The 22,263-nt window shown below is 39.9% G+C and overlaps 1 protein-coding gene across 6 annotated transcripts in view; it reads left to right on the top strand.

The window, feature by feature from the left end:
• Window positions 1-22,263, top strand: part of LOC131682876 (uncharacterized) — a 564,793-nt gene that overhangs the window by 498,591 nt on the left and 43,939 nt on the right. The window contains exon 5 of one of the 6 annotated variants that reach the window (XM_058964665.1): window positions 5,827-5,887. The exons of the other annotated variants lie outside the window; for them this stretch is intronic. Within the exon in view, the coding sequence (XP_058820648.1) occupies window positions 5,827-5,872 (46 nt within the window). The 3' untranslated portion in view covers window positions 5,873-5,887. Of the gene's footprint in view, window positions 1-5,826; window positions 5,888-22,263 lie in introns of those variants that run through there. 6 annotated transcript variants of the gene reach the window in all.

The following is a 22,263-nucleotide window of genomic DNA, read 5'->3' as shown; positions in this document are numbered from 1 at the left end:
GATGGCCAAGACCAAAGGGGGCTCCTCACCCCCAGAACGGTCTCCGGACCGGTTGGCAACGGTTATCGAAGTACTCTTCCCGTCTCGAGACACAAGCCCCTGGCCACCTGCACTACGAGACAATGCGTGCACGGCCGAAATGGTGGCTCCAGTGACTAATGAAGAACTACTCGCAGTGGCTAAATCCCTAGCAATGAACAAAGCTCCAGGGCCGGATGGAGTTCCAAATAACGCTCTCAAGGCAGCGATCATACCGAACCCGAACATGTTCAGGCTAGCTATGCAGAGATGCCTTGACGAGTGCCGTTTCCCCGATAGATGGAAAAGGCAGAAATTGGTGCTGTTGCCGAAGCCGGAAAGCCGCTAGGCGACCCATCGGCGTACAGACCAATCTGTCTGATCGACACGACTGGCAAACTGCTTGAGAGGATCATCCTCAACAGGCTAACCCCGTACGCGGAAGGTACGGACGGTCTGTCAAGCAACCAGTTTGGCTTTCGGAAGGGTAAGTCCACAGTGGACGCTCTCAACTCAGTGATAAATACTGCCGAGATAGCGATCCAACGGAAAAGGCGAGGTATTCGATACTGTGCGTTAGTGACACTTGACGTGAAGAACGCATTCAACAGCGCAAGCTGGGATGCCATCGCGCTCTCGTTACACCGGCTTAGCCTACCGGTGGGTCTGTACCGGATCCTGGAAAGTTACTTCCAGAACCGCGTACTGCTATACGAGACCGATGCCGGTCAGAAAAGGGTTCCGATTACCGTCGGAGTCCCGCAGGGCTCGATCCTAGGTCCGGTGCTATGGAACCTCATGTATGACGGGATTCTGAGACTGAAGTTCCCTCCTGGGGTCAAGATCGTCGGCTTTGCCGACGACGTAACCTTGGAGGTCTACGGGGAGTCAATTCCTGAGGTAGAACTAACCGCAGAACACGCGATTAGCACGGTGGAGGAATGGATGAGCGCGAGAGGCCTGGAGCTCGCTCATCATAAGACGGAGGTAGTTATCGTCAACAACCGCAAGTCGGCACAACATGCAGTTATCCATGTGGGAGAAGTCGCGATCACTTCACAGCGAAGTCTGAAGTCTCTCGGAGTCATTATAGACGACAAGCTGACCTACGGCAGCCATGTCGACTATACGTGCAAGAGAGCGTCGACTGCTGTTGCGGCTCTATCGAGAATGATGTCCAACAGCTCAACAGGTGTGCGCCAGTAGACGTAGGTTACTGGCAGGCGTTGCCGTATCTATCCTCAGGTACGGCGGCCCGTCATGGTCAAGAGCACTGAGGGTAACCAGTTACCTACAGAAACTGGAGAGCACCTACCGCGTGATGTGCCTCAGAGTGATATCTGCCTACCGCACGGTATCACACGATGCATCCTGCGTGATAGCGAGCATGATGCCAGTCGGGCTGGTCATTCGGGAAGATGAGGAGTGCTTTGAGCTACGTGGAAATAGGGGAGCCCGCGAGCGCACCAGGGTGACCTCGGTCGCCAGATGGCAGCGTGAGTGGGACAACTCCTCGAAAGGTAGGTGGACCCACCGGCTGATACCTAGCATATCGAGCTGGGTGGGAAGACCCCATGGGGAAGTTCACTTCCACCTGACACAATTCCTGTCAGGCCTTGGCTGTTTCCGACAGTACCTCCACAGGTTCGGGCACGCGGAGGTCCCAGTCTGCCCGGACTGCCCAGATGTAGATGAAACTGCCGAACACATACTGTTCGTATGTCATCGGTTCGACGTCGAAAGAAGAGCAATGCTTGACGTCTGTGGCTGGGACACAACCCCTGATACCCTTATTCAGCGGATGTGTCAATCGGTGGAGAAGTGGAACGCAGTCTCGGCTGCTACCATCCAGATTGCCAGTAGGCTACAGGTAATCTGGCGAACCGAGCAACAGACGACGGGCACGGCTAACTAGTGATAGGTTAGCTGGAGCGAAAAAGGCCAAGCGCAAAAAAGGGAGTGAATGGTCTGTTCATGCCGAGGCAGGTTGGCGCAGCGAATGGCAACCGCGTAAGGGGTAAACCCAGCCACCCCGAAGCAAGACAGAAGAGTGAGTGTATAGGCGTATAAGTGGACTGCCTCATGCCAAGACGGGAGGGTCGTAGCGTAGTATGTTGGAACTTAGCTATCGATACCTCATGGCGTGGCAGAGGAGTGAAAGGGTGAGCATCCAAGTCAGTCTCACACGGCATGTTAAGGGTGAGCATAAAAGTGTGCCTCACATGGTATGGTAGAGGCTAGCACAAAAGTCAACCTAGCAAGGAATGAAAAAGGTGAGCACACAAGTCAGCCTCGCATGGTATGTCAGAATGGGGCCTAAGAAAAATGTCCCACATGGGATGCCAGGGGGAGTGACAAAGGTACAATAGAGTGGCACGATTGAGAGTGAATCAGGTGATAGGGTGAGCACCCAAGTCAGCCTCACATGGTATGGGTGGGGCGAGCACAAAAGTAAGCCTTGCAAGGAATGAGTAAGGTGAGCACACAAGTCAGCCTCGCAAGGAACGAAAAAGGTGAGCACAAAAGTCAGCCTCATGTGGGAGTGTTTGAGAGTGAATCAAAGTGCGATTGAGAGAGCACCCAAGTAAGCCTCATACAGGACGTATGAACGCGTGAGTGAGAGTGAATGAGTATTTAGCATTTAGTACAGCCATCCCCCCAGAAGTAATACCGAGAGGTAGTTCCTGGGAGGAATGATGGCGGAGCCCAATGGAGTTTAGTCGGTATTAATGGCTGGTCACCATTCGAGTCCGACACGCCCCCAGTGCACCCCGTGTGGTATATTGGACCCTACCAATAGCACGTGTACTGGGCTAGGACATAAAGGCCTTCTCCATTGCAAAAAAAAAACAGACATTACCCACCCATCTTTTTTTATTCAAACAAAAATTCAGACCAGTTTAGAAGGAGCCCCAAACCACTGGTAAAGTTTGGTTTTGTTCTGCTCCACAATCGTTAATCGTTAGAAAAATTCGGTGGTCAAAAACACTTCAAAGCTTCAAGGGAAACTTTTATTTAAAAAAATGTTACCAAAATTTGGTCCTTCAGAACATTCATTTTACAATATAGATATTTTTGGAGGGACGGATACAGAAAAAAAATTCGGGAGGGTTTGTGAAATTTCGATTCGATGCCTACATTTTGCTTTGACATAAGATCTCGATGTTTCATGCATTTTGAAATCTTTCGGCGTCAATAATTATAATTAAATTCCGATTAAAAACGCTTTTAATCCAACTAACAGTGTGATGAAACATTTCTTATAACTCTTATCACTCTCTTCGGATATTATATCGTTTGAGAACATTTAGAATTTGATGCTTCGCAATGTTTTTGATAACACATACTACATGGGATAGTGGCAGGACTCAGCGAATCGCTCAAATCAGCATAGGACAACATCAGTGCTAGAAATCTCAAACCAAATCAATGGGAAAGCGAAAATATGGCCCATAAAATAGACATACAAACGAATTATTGCTAAGGCTCTGTTAATAAAATATCTAAATTCTTCAATCAATGCATTGTGGTGGGAAAACTGACTTTTCCTAAAGGGGTTATATATTGTACTGAGCCAAAAAAATCGAATTTTTTTTGAATCGATTTGAAGTTTATACTTTACTCAAAATTCCAACGCGACTGAGAACTAAGAAATCAACGCTTTTTCTTGAAAAGGGCGATACTAGCAGTGATACCTTACGTTTTTTACAATAACTACCGTTCTACACCACCGATTTCGTCCGTGTTTTTTCAATAGCGATCATTGTTACTATTTACAGCTGGTATCAGCTTGATAATCCTGAAAAATACAAAAATAACAGTTTCGCCTCTAAACTGCTAGCAAAAAAAGTATCGCCTTGTTTGTTGGCATGGAGCGTGGAGGGCGAAACTTTAAATAAACAAACAAAATACAGTTTCGCCCGTTGTATTTTTTGCTGTAGTTTAAGAAAGCAATATCGAAGAATCCAAATTTTTAGGTTTATTTGTTGCGTTTCAAAGCATGTATGAAAAAAAGCCTTATGTTTACATTTGTAAGTATCGCCCTTTTCACAAAAAAGCGTTGAAATGAAATCGCAGCTCCTGATATCACGCTATGTCTGAAGGGCACGCGTGCATAGTTCAAAATTTTACTTCGACATCGACTTTTTCTAAAGGTGACTTCCCAGTAGTATCCTTGATTTGAATTATTATCGCTAATCCTAATGTCAAAGAACAAATAAAAACCTTTCGAAAACGATCCGTTTGGGAAAATCATCATCATTAGTGGAATTTTCATTTTCACGAAACTTTTCGATAACCTTTCGTCACTTGCGTTAATGCACTGGGTGCACAGTGCTCTGAAAATCTAGCGAAATCGTCTTAGGGCACCAGCGGGTCTAATTCAGAGCTATCTGCGCGGCGAGTTAAATCTGTAAAGAATACTAAAAATTAATTTCTGTTCCATAATTTTCAGTTCAGCAATTCGAGAGATCGTGCTCAACGCAAACCATGAAAAATAGACTACGTTGTGAAGCGATGGTCACTATTTATTAAAAAATCACGGTTAAATAAAAATTAAACTATTAAAAAATTTCAAATGGTTTATAATTTTCACAAACTTATTAGAAAAATTGTTTAATAAGCTTTCGTAATATTGTGTAGGAAAAAAGCTGAAAATTTAATTATTTTCTCTATCTGCAACATATAAACCCTTAAGTATACCAATTAATTGGTATACGAATTGGAATAGGTTCGCCAAATTTTGAAAGCAGTCTATAAAATAACCCCGTGAAAACTACCTAAAAATTGTTGTAGTTCGATACAATAAAAAAAATCCCCAAAAATGAAATGTACCTATTAATGTGAAACACAGTGAATAATACATACAATAAAGACCCATTTTTATCATGGGGAACATTGACTAAATCGGGCAATTTTTTTCTTTATAATAAACTGAAGCTGTTAAAATATTCTTCCCGTCCCTTGATGTAGTCTGATTACTATTTCTGATTATGATGAACTTTATATTTTTGCATATTTCCATCTTCATGATAAGGAAAACATGCTCAAGAAAGGATTTAGTCGAATTCAGTCTTGTTCGTCTGCTAGAGCCCATCAAACATATGTTCAATTTGGCTGATAAAATTGGGGTGTCAATGTATTATAATAGATATTCAGCATTCGAAGAAGTTTCCTGTGAACGAGTGTAGAACGACTTTGTTTCTACTTACTTGAAGTCAGCGGCGTAGCCAGAAATTCGGTTTGCTGGGGGTTCGGTGAAAATCGATCTTACTGTCCAAACGGCATAATTCCGAAACCATAATTTTTGAAGTTTTAAAATTAAGCAGAATTATTTTCCAGAAAATAGTAACAAGGTTCGTGTCTTTAGCGAATTTGTTGAGACTTTATTGTAGTCATGAATATTAACCTGAGTAAATTCACCATAAATACTTCTTGGACGATATACCGTCAAAAAATTTTTACCAAATGGTACGCTGTTTAACGTTTGTAAAACTCATCGAAGATACTAAACCTCCGAAATTGGCGGTTTCAAAATGATGCTATGTTGACCTTAAATTACTGTTTTTGGACATTTGACCTATTTATATAATTGGTCATACAACAAAAATCAAATGCTCATCAAAATCTATCAGAACCTACTTGAGTCGAATGGAAATCGTCATTTTTCATAAATTTCTCTCTACATTCGGAAAGTGTTATCCTCGTTATTAATCATATTACGTTTTCGTCCCAACTCGACGCATTCCCAAAATATAAACCTGTTTTAATCCACCTAATGGTGCAATTGTGCTTTTCTCATTTGTTCAGACTACGATTCCATGGCTGGTTATGTTCAATACAATGGTGGAAATGAATATTACATGTTCAGTATGATTTGCACGTACATACAATGGATCGGCAGCCATGATCTTGATATACTATGTGATACTGAAACATCGCTTGAAACCAGCTGTGGATCATGGAGAAAGATCTGGGAGGTCCAGGTACTGCCGAAAATTTTCAACTTGTTAAGAAATTTTAAACTAGTTTTAATTTTAAAGTAGCAACCCCTCACTGCCTACTCCCTCCGGGCCGGTATGATTGACGATTTTTAGAGTGATTGCATAACCTTTCTATATTAGAAAGGCAAAAATGTACCAAAGTCCAAAAAAGTCAATTTTTGTCAAACATCTCAATATTTCATGCATTTTAAAGTCATTTTGCATCAAAAATACAAATTTGATTTTGAAAATTTTTCATTTCAGTTTATATGGCAATTTGGTGTGTGATTGCATTCTTCAACTCGTAACTCCGGAACTGGAAGTCCAATCAATAAAAAATTCAATAGCAGCCGATGGGAAGGTTGTACCTTTCATTTGAGACTAACTTTGTGCAAATCGGTCCAGCCATCTCTGAGAAACAGAAGTCACATTTTTTTTCCACATAGACACATACACACACATACATACACACAGACATTTTCCGATCTCGACGAACTCAGTCGATTGGCATATGACACTCGGCCCTCCGGGTCGGGATTAGATTGACGAATTTTAGAGTGAATGAGAAAGGCAAAAACATTTTTAGCAAATGTTGAAAGTTATGCATTTTTTTGGTGAGCAGTTCTATGTTTCATAGACATTAAATCAATTTTAACTTCGCTTCCTATTAAATAAAGACCCTTATTACAGTGCATCTCTACAAAAGCGAGCTCAATTTGAAAATTAATCTGAGGATTATGATTGATTACAGAATTCTGGGATTTTCTATTGGAATGTTTTCAGGCAGGAATTTGATATTGATGCAATTAGACAACTGTGAAATCAAGACCAATAGATCAGTTACATATCAGGACCCCATTCCGACAATTTATCAAAAGTCCTCATGATGTTTACAACAACAGGTTATCAATGTACGGATCAGATAATTGTTATTGTAATATTGAATTAAATCAGTCAGCATCAATAAATTTTCAACTTCAATCCAATTTTTTTTTGTTGGGTGTGGAGGGGGGGGGGGGGTGTTGTATGGCGTTAAACCCCAAAACTTTCTCTTGGCTACGCCGTTGCTTGAAGTTATTTATTTCGCTTTTCATTTTCCGATTTGTTTCAGATCGATCCGATGGTTATAAGTTAGAAAAATTGCAGTCAGAAGGTTCGCACAAATAAACATTTTTGCACTGATAAGTTATCAAGTTCCTTCCAGACAACTTGGAAGTGTTCGGTGATTATTTCTAGCGGTTGTAGATAATAAAATGAAACACAAAATTCGTTTTATCGAAATAATGTTTAGCTTATTTCAATGGATTATTACTATATTGAACAATAAATAGGTGACAAAGAGTAATCAACAAACAACAAGCCATAACTTTTAAAGTATTCAAAATAGGTATTTAAAGTCTTTAGTAAAGTTATTCGCAAAAGTAAGAGCTACAAATTTGCTGATGGCATCATTTCGATATAATCACTTCCAAGAAAATTTGTGAAAATATCTCACTCATAGGGGGATTAATCAGTAAAAGCACAGTACCAAAAAAAGAGGCATATTGCCTTCATTAAATTCTCAGAAGATACTATTGACCTAACATAAGCCGTGTTGGCGTTAATAATAGATTACATGTTTTTGGTCATATATAAGATCGGTTCAGCCATTGCTGAGAAACACGAATGAGAATTTGTCCGTTACATACACACACAGACACACACACACACAGACATTGTCCCAAATCGTCGAGCTGAGTCGATTGGTATATAAGACTCGGCCCTCCGGGCCTCGGAAAAATTCTTGAAAGTTTGAGCGAATTCTATACATTTCTTTTATAAGAAATGTAAAACGGTTTTAATCCATCTAACAGTGTGATGATACATTTCATATAACTCTTATTGCTTTCTTCGGGTATTATATGGACATTTGGAACTTGATGCTTCGCGAAGTTTTTGATAACACATACTACATGGGATAGTGACGCTAAAATTAGCATAGGACAATATCAGTGCAAGAAATCTCAAAGGTCAAACCAATTTAATGGAAATGCGGAAAAATGGCCCATATAATAGAAATAAAAACGAATTAATGCTGATGCTCCGTTAATAACATATATAAATTCTTCAATCAATGCATTGTGTAGCGAAAACTGAATTTTCCTAAAGGGGTTATATATGTTGTGCTGAGTCAAAAAATTCGAAAAACAAATTTTCGAATAGATTTGAAGTTCATACTCAATAGCGTTGACTCGAATTCCCAACGCGGATGAGAACTAAGCATTGAAATTTCAGCTCTTGATATCTCACTTTCCTGAAGTGCATGCGTGCATAGTTCAAATTTTAGTTCGATATCGACTTTTTCTAAAAATGACTTCCCAGTAATATCTTTGATTTGAATTATTATCCCTAATCCTAATGCCAAAGAACAAATAAAAAACTCTCGAAAACCGTTAGGGTAAATCATTATCATTACTGGAATTTTCTTTTTCACGAAACTTTTCGATAACCTTCCGTCACTTCTGTTAAAAAATTTCAATTACTTTAAAATTTACTTTTTATTTCGACTATGTTAGCCACATTTTCTTTTTTTACATTTTAACCATATTCAATTAGCTAGAGATTACTGGGTAGGGAAAGTTTTGAAAATAAGAGCCATAGTACTCAAGTGAGAGCAAGAATGTGAAGTAAACAGATCGGAAAACTAGAAGTTCTACGAAATGAGTGATAAGAGTTATACAAAATGTATCATCACACTATTAGGTGGATTAAAAACGTTTTTATATGAAAGTTCTCATAACTTCGAAACGAAAAAAGTTTAGTAGTCAGTTAATGTTTTAAAGCAAATTACGCGCCCTAAAATAATCTTCAAGTTGTCCAAAGGGTACTTCAGTGTAAAATAAAAACTACAAAAGTTTTAGAAATAAAACCGTTTTTTAACCCTTCGGAAGTCGCGCAAGTGCCCCAATGAACGAGCAGCCGCTGGTGCGCCCGCAAAGTTTTGCTAGCTTTGTTAGCTGGGGGAAGGTTACTGAACACCCTGAAGCTTACATTTGGTTTTCTCGTGTAATGAAAATTACAACAGCTAGAGCTTGCATGTCTTCAGCAAATTTGTTTAAAATGTGTTTCTCTACAACTTTTACATCGAACAATAAAGTTCTATCTTGAACCGTTAAAAAGTTCAATTTTAAAAATTGCTAAAATTAGGATCACCCTAGCATCTGTTTAAACAAAAAGAAGGGCATTGCAAAGTACAACAACTTTGCCAAACATGTTGTAAGGCTAAGTCATTTAATTTTAGCAAAAAGTTAAAATTGCTGCTAAATTCACATTCTAGACCACTGTGTTGTGGGAGCATATTGAATGATATTCTACACAGTATTAGAATCTGGACAAACGTCTTCTTACGATTTCGAATTCTTCTGCATGTGTTCCAAAGAGTACCCAAAGATATGTCTCTTGACAAGTCATCCACAAAGTGTCTCAAGAAGCTGTTCATTTTAACACGGCGTAAACTGTCAATTTGCTTTGCCAAATAGTATATTTTTCAAACAACTTGGCGTAAATGAAATTCTTTAGAAGCGATTTGTTTAGTTTCATATACATCATGCGCCCTAATTCCAATTTTTATAACGAGACACGATAGTCTTTGAAATACTCTACAACTTCGTAGAACATCAGATTGCACTATCTCTTACCATTGTATAGAATTACCTTGAATTAATTTTGCTCACTGGCGCCACCATGTGGTGGAATTTTGCATTTCTGAAATTAGAGAATAAAGTATTTTTTGCTACTCTACAACTTTGTAGAACATCCAAATGCTCCATCTCTTAGCGTTGTACAGATAGGAGCATTCCCTTTAAATTGCTTGGCTCATTACCGCCACCATGCGGAGAAATCCTGAAACTTTCCAGTGAAACCAAAAAGCCCTTTTATTTCTCTACAACTTTGTGGAACATCATAACCTGCTATCTCTCGTCGTTTCAGAGATATATGAGTTTTTCCTAACCTTGCCCAACTTTTGCATGTGGTTCACATATATGAGATAAGCGGAGTACGCCCTTTGCGAATGTTAAGCAGCAGTATCCAACTTTAAACGGTAATAACTCTTTAACGGTTGGTTGGATTGTCTTGCAGTCTTCGACAAACTTGTTCGGCATATCTTCAAAAGCTTAACTCCTTCCTAGGTCCGTGTTCGGAAATTTACAGCGACCTCTAGGGGCGATAGTGTGAACTGTGAGTGTTTCCCCATACATTTTGGCCAAAAATCCCATACAAACTTTAAGCTCGTTGGGGGAGGGGTTAGGGTTAACCGATTTCGCTCAAATTTGGACAGTGTCATTTTTTCATGATTTGGAACGACGCTAGGGGGTGTAGATTAGTAATTTCAAAAATGGTCGTTTTATTGTCACCCTAGGGTACATGTATGAGAAACTTTTTCACATTCCAGCTATAAGGACTGTACGTTAATTTATACTAGCGGAAAACATCAAAGTAATTCTTTATATGACGAAAATAGTCGCCCTGATAAGGGCGGATTTTCCATAGTTTCGACCAGAAATGCAATTTTGAATGCGAAGGCCCTCTTTTCTTTCTCCTTAACCAATGCCATTCGCAAAACGCTTTCTATCATGTAATCGGTTTATTGTACATCGTCCACTAAAGGGGCGGGCCAACGAATGAACGAAACGCGATAAACATAAAAGGACGGACTTTCGTTTCGCTACGGTCGAGTATAAAAGGATAGGTACAGTCAATTTTTTCATTAGTTTCAGTTCGCACGTAGCAGCAGCAGTGTCAAGCCGTCATCGTCACTATGACACCGAAAGCTAGCGGTAAGGCAAAGCGCCGACGAACATCGTGAAAAGAGGTGAAAATAACGCTGTCTACTTTTACAAGGTGTGTCCATCAGCTTCGTGAATGATATCTTAGAGTGCATTGCGAACGAGGCCTCTCGTCTGGCGTGAAGTACAGACTGCCGTTCGTTTGAAGTTGCCGGATGAGCTAGCCAAACATGTCGCATGGGAAGGTACCAATGCCGTTATCAAGTATGCCAGCTCGAAATAAGTCGTCGCCGGATGACCCGCCCACACCCCACCACCGGCCCTTTTCAGGGTCACCAAAACAAATCCTGGTAAAGAATTGAATTGAAAGATATATTTAGTTTGCTGTTTGTTTGCTTCATTAGAGCTAAAAAGATGAGCTAATGTCAGTGACAACCGGTGTTCCGTGACTACACTTCGGAGTTATGTTAAATGTTGCCAGGCAAGATTTTTTACCAGTTGTATAATTGAACATTTAATTGAAAGTTGTATTTTTGATTCTCTCGGAAGAACTCAAATTTTTCTCACGTGAAGATGCACTTCCCTAACACAGCCGTCAAAGCGGAACCAATCGTTCTGCATATGTTTGCTAAGCAGACAGATGATCATCATCGAGTCTGTTTCTGACAAGCGAGCTGTTCAGACGCTTTTGAACACGAGCGAACAAGCAAACAACAGTCGAAGCGAGTGAAAAAGTTGTGCAAACGGTTTCTGTCCCGCGAGTGTGACAACCGGCATAGACCGGGAAAGCCTCCTCTGCCCCTTTTCGGTCGGGCAGTGCCATCGGGAAGTGTTAAAAGAGTCGCCAACGGAAGTGAAAAAACTTGCGAACTCATTTTTTGTGTTAAAACCATCCTACTGCTGCTGGTCGGTCAGGTTATTTTTCGTGCAAAAGGCAGCAAAGTGAAGGAAAAAACTCAGTCTCCCGTGATAGTGATAACCGGCATCGACCGGGGAGGCATCCGCCGTCTCTTTTTTCGGATGACGCTATCGGGAGTGAAAAATACCGCGAACGAAAAGTGACGCTATTCGGGTGTGAAAAACCGCTATTCATGGTGACGCCGCCGGCTGTGTAAAAAGCCGACATCGACAAAGTGAAGAGGTTGGGGTGAAAAAGTGAATCGATCTAGTGTTGAAAACTGTATTTGGGAGAAAAGTGACGCTATCGGGGATAAGAAACCACCTTCGGAAGGTGACGCCGCTGGTAGTGAAAAAAAACGGCACAGGCGAGTGACGCGATCGGGTGTGAAAAAATCGCCATTTGGCGAGTGACATAGATAGGGTGACGCGATTTGGTTGTGCAAAACTGCGATAGTAAATTATAGTGAGTGATTAGTTGGTTCTATTTTCTCCGGCCGAATGGCCTCATCGTCGGCGTATGGGCTGCCCCGGCCACCGGATGATTCCGGTGCTGGCTGTCCGAGCTGGATGGATCCGGAAGGAAAGCACGGTAAGGTGATTGTGCTCTCACTTAAAGCTGCCAACGAAGGAGTACTGCCGAAAAATCATCCCTTCAGTGTCGGTAAGTCCATCCAATTATTGATTGGTAATGAATATACTGCTACCACCGAAGCAAAAGGAACCAAATACATTCTCAAAGTGAGACAGCAAGTTCATGCTAACAAGCTGCTTGGCATGAAAAAGTTGTTTGACGGAACCGAAGTTGAAGTTGTAGCGCACCCCACGCTTAATTACAGTAAGTGCATCGTAAACTGTCCAGAGGTTAGTGAAATGACACAAGAGGAGCTATTAGTTGAACTTGCATCCCAAGGGGTAATTGCGGTTCGCCGGATCACAAAAATGGTGGATAAAACGAGAATCAACACACCCACTTTAATTCTGACGATTGAAGGAACCACACGGCCACAGCATGTCTACTTTGGAGCGCTAAGGGTGGCAACAAGAATGTATTATCCCGCACCTATGCTATGTTTTTGCTGTCTAGAATATGGACACACCAAGGCTCGCTGCAAAGGCGCACCTAAGTGTCAAAACTGCTCTTCCCTAGAACACAAAACCGAAGACTGCAACCAAGTGGACAACTGTTTTCACTGTAAAATGGGGCACAAGCCAATCGATCGTAACTGTCAAGTATATAGACGGGAGAACGAGATCGTCAGAATCAAAACCGAGCAAGGATTGTCATTCGCCGAAGCCAAGAAGCAGTACGACAATTGTGTTGGTCCAAAATCTTTCGCCAGCGTCAGCAAAAGACTAAATGTTCAACCAGACAGTAAGGACAAGGAAATAGCTAACCTTAAAGCAGAGCTATTTACTCTACGAAACGAGCTTGCCGCTGTGATAAATGAACTGAAAGTACGTCCCAACTGCCAATGTCAAAAAACCGAAGGTAAAATTTCTAAGAAACAGAACAAACGCCTCAAGGAAATATCGCCGGAAACGCCAACCGGATCTGAATTTCGTCCACCGCCTCCGAAAAAGACTACTGCGAAGTCTAATGAAACCGCCGAGCTAAATCGCATGACCCAAATACCAATCACACAACCGATGCTAGAAGACCCAATTGAAATTGCAAATTCCGATACCAACACCGAAGGAATGAGTATCACGGACAACGACTCCGACGGATCGGATACAATTGTTGTCAATCGGAAAGAGCTGAAGAAGCGCCACCGAACCAAAAATGGCCCTCCCAAACAATAATAAAACTGGAGGAAAAAGAGAAAAGCTTGTAGACAACACTTTTGCTCTTCAATGGAACGTAGCCGGATTGAGAAAAAAATTACCCGAACTGCAGCTGTTAATAAATCAGTATTCCCCCACTGTTTTGGCGCTGCAGGAAACGATGACACCGTTAAACTCCACCCCCAACCTTAAAGACTATGAATTATATCTGGCCGAAGGATCAATAAACAAATTCGCGCACGGAGTAGCACTTGGAATACGAAAAGGAATACCACACGACCGACTAAAGATTCGAACCGATATGCAAGCAGTAGCAGTACAAATAGACACTGGCACAAAATCAACGATAGTCAGCATATACATCCCCCCAAGCGAGCACTCACTCAAAAAAATTGAGGAACAGCTCAATGAACTAATTACCCAGTTACCCGAACCCGTGATTTTAATGGGTGATTTTAATGCCGCTAGCCCCGAATGGGGCTCTAAGCACTCCGACCGGAAAGGAGAAATTGTTAAAAAAGTTTGCGATAATAAAGGACTAATTTTTCTCAATGATGGAACGCACACCAGAATTAACCCCACCAACGGTTCCACAACTGCAATCGACCTCTCGGCAGTATCCTGGCAAATTTCGGCTAGGTTCAGCTGGATAGTCGAGGAAGATAACCACGGCAGTGATCACTTCCCAATCAGGTTGATTACTGGCCAATCGACTCCGCGTATTTGCGCTAGACCACGATGGCGATACGACGAAGCGAACTGGGAAAAGTATCAGCTGAAGATAAGGGAAAAATTAGTGCTAACTAAGGAGTACACAATACCCGAGTTCAACCAACTTGTTTTTAAAGCGGCTAAAGAATCCATTCCGCGAACAAGTGGACGCCCTGGACCTAAATCAGTTCCATGGTGGAATGAATCTGTTAAAACAGCCATAAAACACAGGAGAAAAACTCTCCGAGCCTTACGAAGGCTTGATGAGAAGGACCCTAGAAAGGAGCAAGCTTTGAAAGATTTTCAAAAAGCTCGGAAGGATGCAACAAATGCGATAGAAGAAGCGAAGAAAACAAGCTGGGAAAAATTTGTAAGCGAAATCAACCCGACCGCAACATCCAAGAAATTGTGGGGTAAGATTAACGCTCTGCGCGGTGATAGGAGAGTCAATAAAAAGTACCTGCGAATTGACGGAACGATCACTGACCTACCTGCGGACATGGCCAATTCATTAGCTGATCATTTTGCAGCAGTATCAGCAACCAACGGCTACACGAAAGAGTTCCAATATAGAAAAGCTAAAGAGGAACAAAATTTACCTGATTTTAACGTCGCACCCTCGCCAATAGATGCCAACTTTAGCTTCAGTGAGCTTAGTTGGGCGCTAAGTAAGGCTACCGGACTCTCCGAAGGACCAGATCGCATTGGATACCCGCTGTTGAAGCATCTACCAGTTCAGGCAAAACTGATCCTACTTGATCTCTACAATGGTGTATGGAACAGTGGTGTAGTTCCAACTGAATGGAAAGAAGCCACAATTATGCCAATCAAAAAACCCGACAAGAAAGGAACTGAAGCGGACGAATATAGGCCGATTTCTTTGACCAGTTGTGTCGGCAAAATTCTTGAGAGAATGGTTAATCGACGACTCGTCCAGGACATTGAATTCAACCAGCGGCTTGGAAACCGGCAGTTTGCCTTCCGTCCAGGCACCGGCGTGGACAGCCATCTCGCAAAATTTGAAATGATACTGGAACAAGCCCTCCAATCCGACATGCACTCCGATGTCATAATGTTGGACCTTTCGAAAGCTTTTGACCGGACCTGGAGACACCCGATTATCACCACACTCAGTAAATGGAATGTTGGAGGAAAAATGCTGAGTTACGTATACAACTTCCTCGATGAAAGAACCTTTCGAGTCGCTGTTGATGGCGCCCTCTCGGATCAACGACCGCTAGAAAACGGAATACCTCAAGGCTCAGTTATCTCTCCCACCTTATTTAACATTGCAATTAGCTCTATTAGTGAATGCGTTACCGAAGACATGGAAATATTGCTTTATGCCGATGATCTGATCATCATCAGTACAAGTAGATTTCCAAGACAAGCTCGAGCCAAAGCACAAACTGCGCTAAATAAAGTGCTGATCTGGGCCGAACAATATGGACTACAGTTTTCTACGGACAAATCAAAACTAATCCACATCTGCAACGGAGGAAGGCATAGCAAAGTACCAGAACTTAAGACCTCTAAAGGTACTATCAAAAAAGTGACAACCGCAAGAATACTCGGAGTGCAAGTAGACTCGAAACTTAACTTTAAAAAACACGCTGACCAGCTCGTCAAAGAATGTCGTAACCGACTGCAGATCATAAAAGCTATCAGTCGCAGATACGCTGGAGGTAACCGTCACACGCTCTTTAGAGTCTGTGATAGTATCCTGATATCAAAACTATCACACGGTTTTGGTTTCTACAGTCGAGGAGGTGATAAAGTGATAAAAAGGATTCAGCCCACCTACAATTCTGCTATTCGAACCATATCCAGAGCGCTCATAACTAGCCCTATCTCATCATTGCTATCCGAAAGTGGACAGCTACCTTTCAAACACATCATGACTGATCGGCTTATCGGGAAAGCATGCAGCTGGCTAGAAAAACGACCTGTAGATGAGGAACTTGTCTGCCCCATGGTCAGAAGAGCCTCAGAATGGCTAGAGCGAATAACCTCACACCGAATATCTACCATAAGTACTGTAAACAGGATGAGCGACCGAGCATGGGATTCGGTTAAACCCCGAATTGATTGGAGCATCAAAAACAAAATTCGAGCTCACGAGGCGTCTTCAAAAACTCAAGCAATCTTCAATGAAACACAAACGAAGCGATATTCTACATCAATGAAGTTCTTCACAGACGGATCTTTGGATAAAAACAGTGTTGGAATAGGAGTACACAGCGAAAACGTTGACATCTCCTTGCGCATTCCTGACTGTTGCACCATCTTCTCAGCGGAAGCACTGGCATTGCTGGTGGCTACTGAAAATGCTTCGATCTCCAGACACACAGTCGTCTTCAGCGACTCAGCAAGTTGCCTGCAAGCTTTAGACCACGGAAAGACACGGCATCCCTGGATACAGGCCGTAGAGACCGCATCTACTAGCAAAGACATCACGTTCTGCTGGGTGCCAAGTCACACTGGCATTACAGGGAACGAAAGAGCGGATTTTCTAGCTAGCGAAGGACGACTTAAGGAATGTACCGATATCCCAGTACCAGCAAAGGACTTCGTTAAATATGCCAAATCGCTACTTCGTCAAGCTTGGGAGGCTGAATGGAGAAACTGCAATACCTTTACCAGATGCATAAAATCGACGACACTACCATGGGAAGACGTAAAAGACACCTCAGAGCAAACAGCAATCACCAGGCTACGGATCGGTCACACTAAATTGACCCACAGCTATATCCTTGACCGGGAAGACAAACCACAGTGCTGCGGAGATGACTTCACCGTAAGACACCTGCTCCTAGACTGTCCTAAATATCAGCAAAGCAGAGACAAACATCTAATGAATCTGACATTAAGCGAAATTTTAGGGATAGGTAATGAGAAAAAACTAATTCAGTTTATAAAAGAAGTAGAACTGTTGAAGAACATATAATTTTTGTTAAATGACTTGTAAATATTGAATTTTTCGAAGCGTGACGAATGAATTAAAATTTAAAGTCACGTTAATAAAAATAAAAAAAAAAAAAAAAAAAAAAAAATTGCTAAGCAGAGCAGCCTGCGTACTTTTGCAGGTTGGATCAGAAGCGTAGATGTTTGTGTCATGCAGCACTTTCTTTCTGCACAATTTTGTCAAGACTGGAAAGAATTTTAAAACATTAGGGAAAAGTTTCTTCTCAAGTAGCAGGCTTCAAAGGGGGCAATGAAGAGAATTTTCCGCTTTTAGCTAATCGAGTTGTCCTTGAAATCGTTTAATATTTCAATCATTTCCAGAGCGAAATAGGACAATGAACCTATTTTCGCTATATTTCTATTATCATCCTGTCAAATTGAAGCTGTTCATTATTGTAACGTCTGCCAGTGAAAGTGCGATATTGATTGATAGCATTCGATTCAATTTTTCGCTGCGCTCAGATACTTTTCACCACCCACAGACCATTTTCATTATTACAGTAATATTTCGATTATATCACGCTTATATATCCATATAGGTATGCATGTATCTGTGTGTGTACATATGCATATGAACGTATCTTAGTATGTATATGTAAATCAGTATGTATATATGTAAGTGAATGTATATACTTATACTTATATATTGTTTTATACATATTTACATCCCTCGCTATATATATATATATATATATATATATATATATATATATATATATATATATATATATATAGATATATATATATATATATATATATATATATATATATATATATATATATATATATATATATATATATATATATATATATATATATATATATATATATATATATATATATATATATATATATATATATATATATATATATATATATATATATATATATATATATATATATATATATATATATATATATATATATATATATATATATATATATATATATATATATATATATATATATTACTAAGCGTGATATAATCGAAACATTACTGTATATAGATTCTCAGAAATGAACCAAATATGCTGATGCCAACGTACACGCATTTCATCAATTGAATACTGCGTAAAAATAGTACGGTGGCTTCCTAAAAGTGGGCTTTTTACCCTACTTTTGCCCAGAGTTGTAATGTTATCTTAAATAACTTCAGAGTTCAATCAAAGATTGTTTTGCTAAAGCCTGGTGGCATATTTTACTGGTTTGTTGGATTTGTTCGACGTATGTCCCTGTTGTGTCGTTGTTTGCTAAATGCAATTTGACATCAGCGAAATGTATAAGGTTTCTTTTTGAACTGCCGAAGTTAAAGTTTGACAGATATAGCCGCAGTAGTCTTTTGTCTTTTTCAAACAACTTAGCCATCTGCTGCTAAACTTCGTCGTTTGGGTTTAAGGTGAAATGTTGTAAAATGTACAATACACGATTTTATGTCGTCACCCCCACTAAAACATTTTCCAAACACTCCCACCAATCATACAAATACGTCTGTTTGCTGAAATCATTATATAAAATGATATTTGAGTTGAAAGTTTAAAATTTGAGGGAAACGAGAAAAATTAGGGGTAGGTGTTGCTTGTGGCTCTAGAAACTGGATTCTAACCGCACTTACCATTCATCTTTCAAATTCTTCTGATAGACTGGGTAGTTCGACTGGTCTGTCTATGAAAATACCATCTCTAACTCTTAAAATACATGTGTTTTGACAACTCGCACTTTAAAAGTGTGAAGTCCAGGTTGGTGGTAAGTGCGCAATAATGTCCGGAACATAACATTGGGTGTTGACGTAGGACAAGATGTGTGTGAAAATTTTCTGCATAACCTTAAAAAATCTTGACTCATGCTCTTGACATGCTACTCTTACTATAGTAATTCGACTGAAGCATTCCTTAACTTTTATCGGCAAAAATTTACCGCAAGCTATCAACCCTTATTCACAGATGCCCATATACCTGTATTTTATGCGGAGAACTCAGTAATAAAATTATTTTCCTGAATAGTTTACCGGACAGGATACTATTGCAAATCCCCAGGAAAATTTCGCTGAACTCGTTTAATCAAATTTAAGATGCAAATTTAGAAATTTGAAAGAGATACAAGCAGAATTTAAATAATATGATACGTCAAACAATAGTCCTACGTCAACACGCGGTTATGTCCCGAACATTACCCACCCCTAGTTTTTTTTACATATTTATAATAAAGTCTTCAAAACAAAAAAATAAAGGGTGGTGTACAAGACACGACCGCAGTTACATTGAAAATGCAGCATTATTAACCCTTAAAGGAGCAAACAATTGGCGTAGTAAAGTTTGTTTTCTCGCTTTGTACACTTTTCTCTGCATAGTCAAAGGGAGAGGCCCGCACACGAAAGCATTAATGCCGGTAGTGGCGTAAACGAACCGCATTCATTGCCGTCGTTTGTGATTAAAAATATTGAATAGATTAAAAATATTAATAAGTGTAAAATAAGGAAAGAGAATCTGTACCGCTCGCGCCTGGTGGCTGTACTGGGGGCAGTATTTTTTGTCATGTTACTGCTTTGTTTACAGACTGCCATACAGCGCTGGGCGTCCTGCACTAGCGAAAGACAGCAGCGTCGAAAGAGAAATGAGAATGTAGGCAGAAAAATTACAGCCGCAGAAAAGGTAGTCATTTTGCATCCTTGATAAGGACAGTTTGCTAATAATTATGATTTGGGATACGGGACGAGAATCCTTTGAAACAATTCGAACCATGTCACGCCGGCGATTCGTTTCTGCTGCATACACACTGTGGCGGTTAAGCAAAAGCCACCACGCAACCCGATCAATAATCATCTATGCTCATCATCATTTAAGACCTTAGACGTGATCCTTCTGATTACTATACAGAAAGCATGAGTCACAGTCAATATAAAATCAAACCCCGATAAAGCAGTTAAATACTTTCAATATAAACAAAATCCAAATGACTCCATCTAGCTTACATCGTATGATTCTAGCCATACTTTGTAACAATTATAAATTCCGATAGAACAATCAAAAGACTATTCTAACCAGCAGATAGGCAACGCGTTCACAGCGAGCCAGAATTCATAAATATCATACATAAACTTCCGTCATATCACTTGGATACTGCACGGACCGATTAAATTTAATTACCACAGAAAATGCTTACAGCGCAACAGCGACCGAGCTGGCCAATGTAAATTAACTTTACAACCCTACCCGGTGCGTCCGCTGTGTGGTAAGATGTTTTCTAAATAACAAGCCTTCTCCAAACAATCAGTTTTTCCAAGCGTTCCAAACTTCTCGAGAACAATCACACTCACACACATGTAATAGTTAAGTTTAACAAAACCAAAATTTGTCGAAATAAACTGATAGTAAGACTCGAAACGTTGAACAAAAAACCTCGCGCAAGCGACAGCACACTCTGATACTCAGAAAGAAAATCCCCGAACCTGCGACATGGCGAACCGTGCCAGTTGCTTCGCGAGTGAACTAAGTGCCCAGTAAGGGACTTAGAAAATTTTGAGTGAGAAAAAGTATGAACCAAGTGAACTAAGTGCCCAGTAAGGGACTTAGAAAAATTTAAGTGAGAAAAAGTATGAACCATGTGAACTAAGTGCCCAGTAAGGGACTTAGAAAAATTTTAAGTGAGAAAAAGTATGAACCAAGTTAACTAATTGCCCAGTAAGGGACTTAGAAAAACTTTAAGTAAAAAAAAAAAAACTATGAACCAATTGAACTAAGCGCCCAGTAAGGGACTTCGAAAAAAAAATTAAAGTGCAAAAATCAAAGCGCGACATGGCGAACAGTGCCAGTCAATTCGCGTTGTGACTAAGTCCCAGCTAAGGGACTTAGGGAGAAATTTTCTTCCCTAGTGAAAAGTTTAAAAGCGACATGGCGAATCGTGCCAGTCACCCCGCATTGTGACCAAATCGCAGCAAAGAAACTTAGAAAAACTTAAGTAAAAAGTTTAAGTGCGACATGGCGAACAGTGCCAGCCGCTTAACATTGTAACTAATTTCCAAAGTGAAAAAAAGAAGTGACTGCAAGTGACATCAAGAGAAATTTGCAAGGTAGCAAAGGGAACAAAAGAGAACGTTCTAACAAACGAGCTACAAGTGCGTAAAGTCTTCTACGTTAAAATACAAAACTAAACACCGGCGAGAACAAAATGGGTTGGTTCTCAGCCGACGACACGGGGCGTCATCAAACATAGTCTTCGCAGGAAGCGAAACCCAAACATGGGCGATCATCATACTAGCAGCTTCAGCAGCAGCGTTCATCCTAGGCAGGGTGATTTACAAAATAAACAACGTACACACGGAGAGGATGGCAGAACGCGCAGCGAGGAGGATCGTGGCGCAAGCCTGAAATAAAGGTAGATAATTAATTATAAAATAGAGATAATTAATAACCAAATATATATATATATATATATATATATATATATATATATATATATATATATATATATATATATATATATATATATATATATATATATATATATATATATATATATATATATATATATATATATATATATATATATATATATATATATATATATATATATATATATATATATATATATATATATATATATATATATATATATATATATATATATATATATATATATATATATATATATATATATATATATATATATATAATTAAAGGCGACACAAACCAAAAGAAAACAAAATGTCGGAAATTGAAATAATTTTAGAACAGATTGAGGAACAAATAAAATATTTTCGCGAAATAGAACGGCAATTGGCGAAAATTGAAAAAAAGGACGAATTCAAACAATGGATGAACGACCCATCCAGTAAAAAATATAAAGTTGAATTAACATTATACCCGGAAAACTCAGAAATTTCGGAAAAATTTACACAGATATATGAAAAATACCCACTTATCGAAAGAACAATTGCTACAAAACTGAACAAAAGATATTTCCATAAAAAAGGATTCTACCCAGATCCAAAACATTTCGACCTATAAAATCCATATAACCCAAAAATAAATAATTAGCAAAGAGCCATGAATGGACAAAATCGACGAAAGTTTAAATACCCTAAAATTAATAGAAGCTTATTTTAGGAAAGCTCCGTATAGAAAATATACAAAAACACTATT

The sequence above is a fragment of the Topomyia yanbarensis genome, chromosome 2 (genome assembly GCF_030247195.1).
Source record: "Topomyia yanbarensis strain Yona2022 chromosome 2, ASM3024719v1, whole genome shotgun sequence".
Classification (NCBI taxonomy): domain Eukaryota; kingdom Metazoa; phylum Arthropoda; class Insecta; order Diptera; family Culicidae; genus Topomyia; species Topomyia yanbarensis.
Note: the sequence above shows the minus strand (reverse complement) of the source record. Positions and strands in the feature narration are given on the sequence as shown.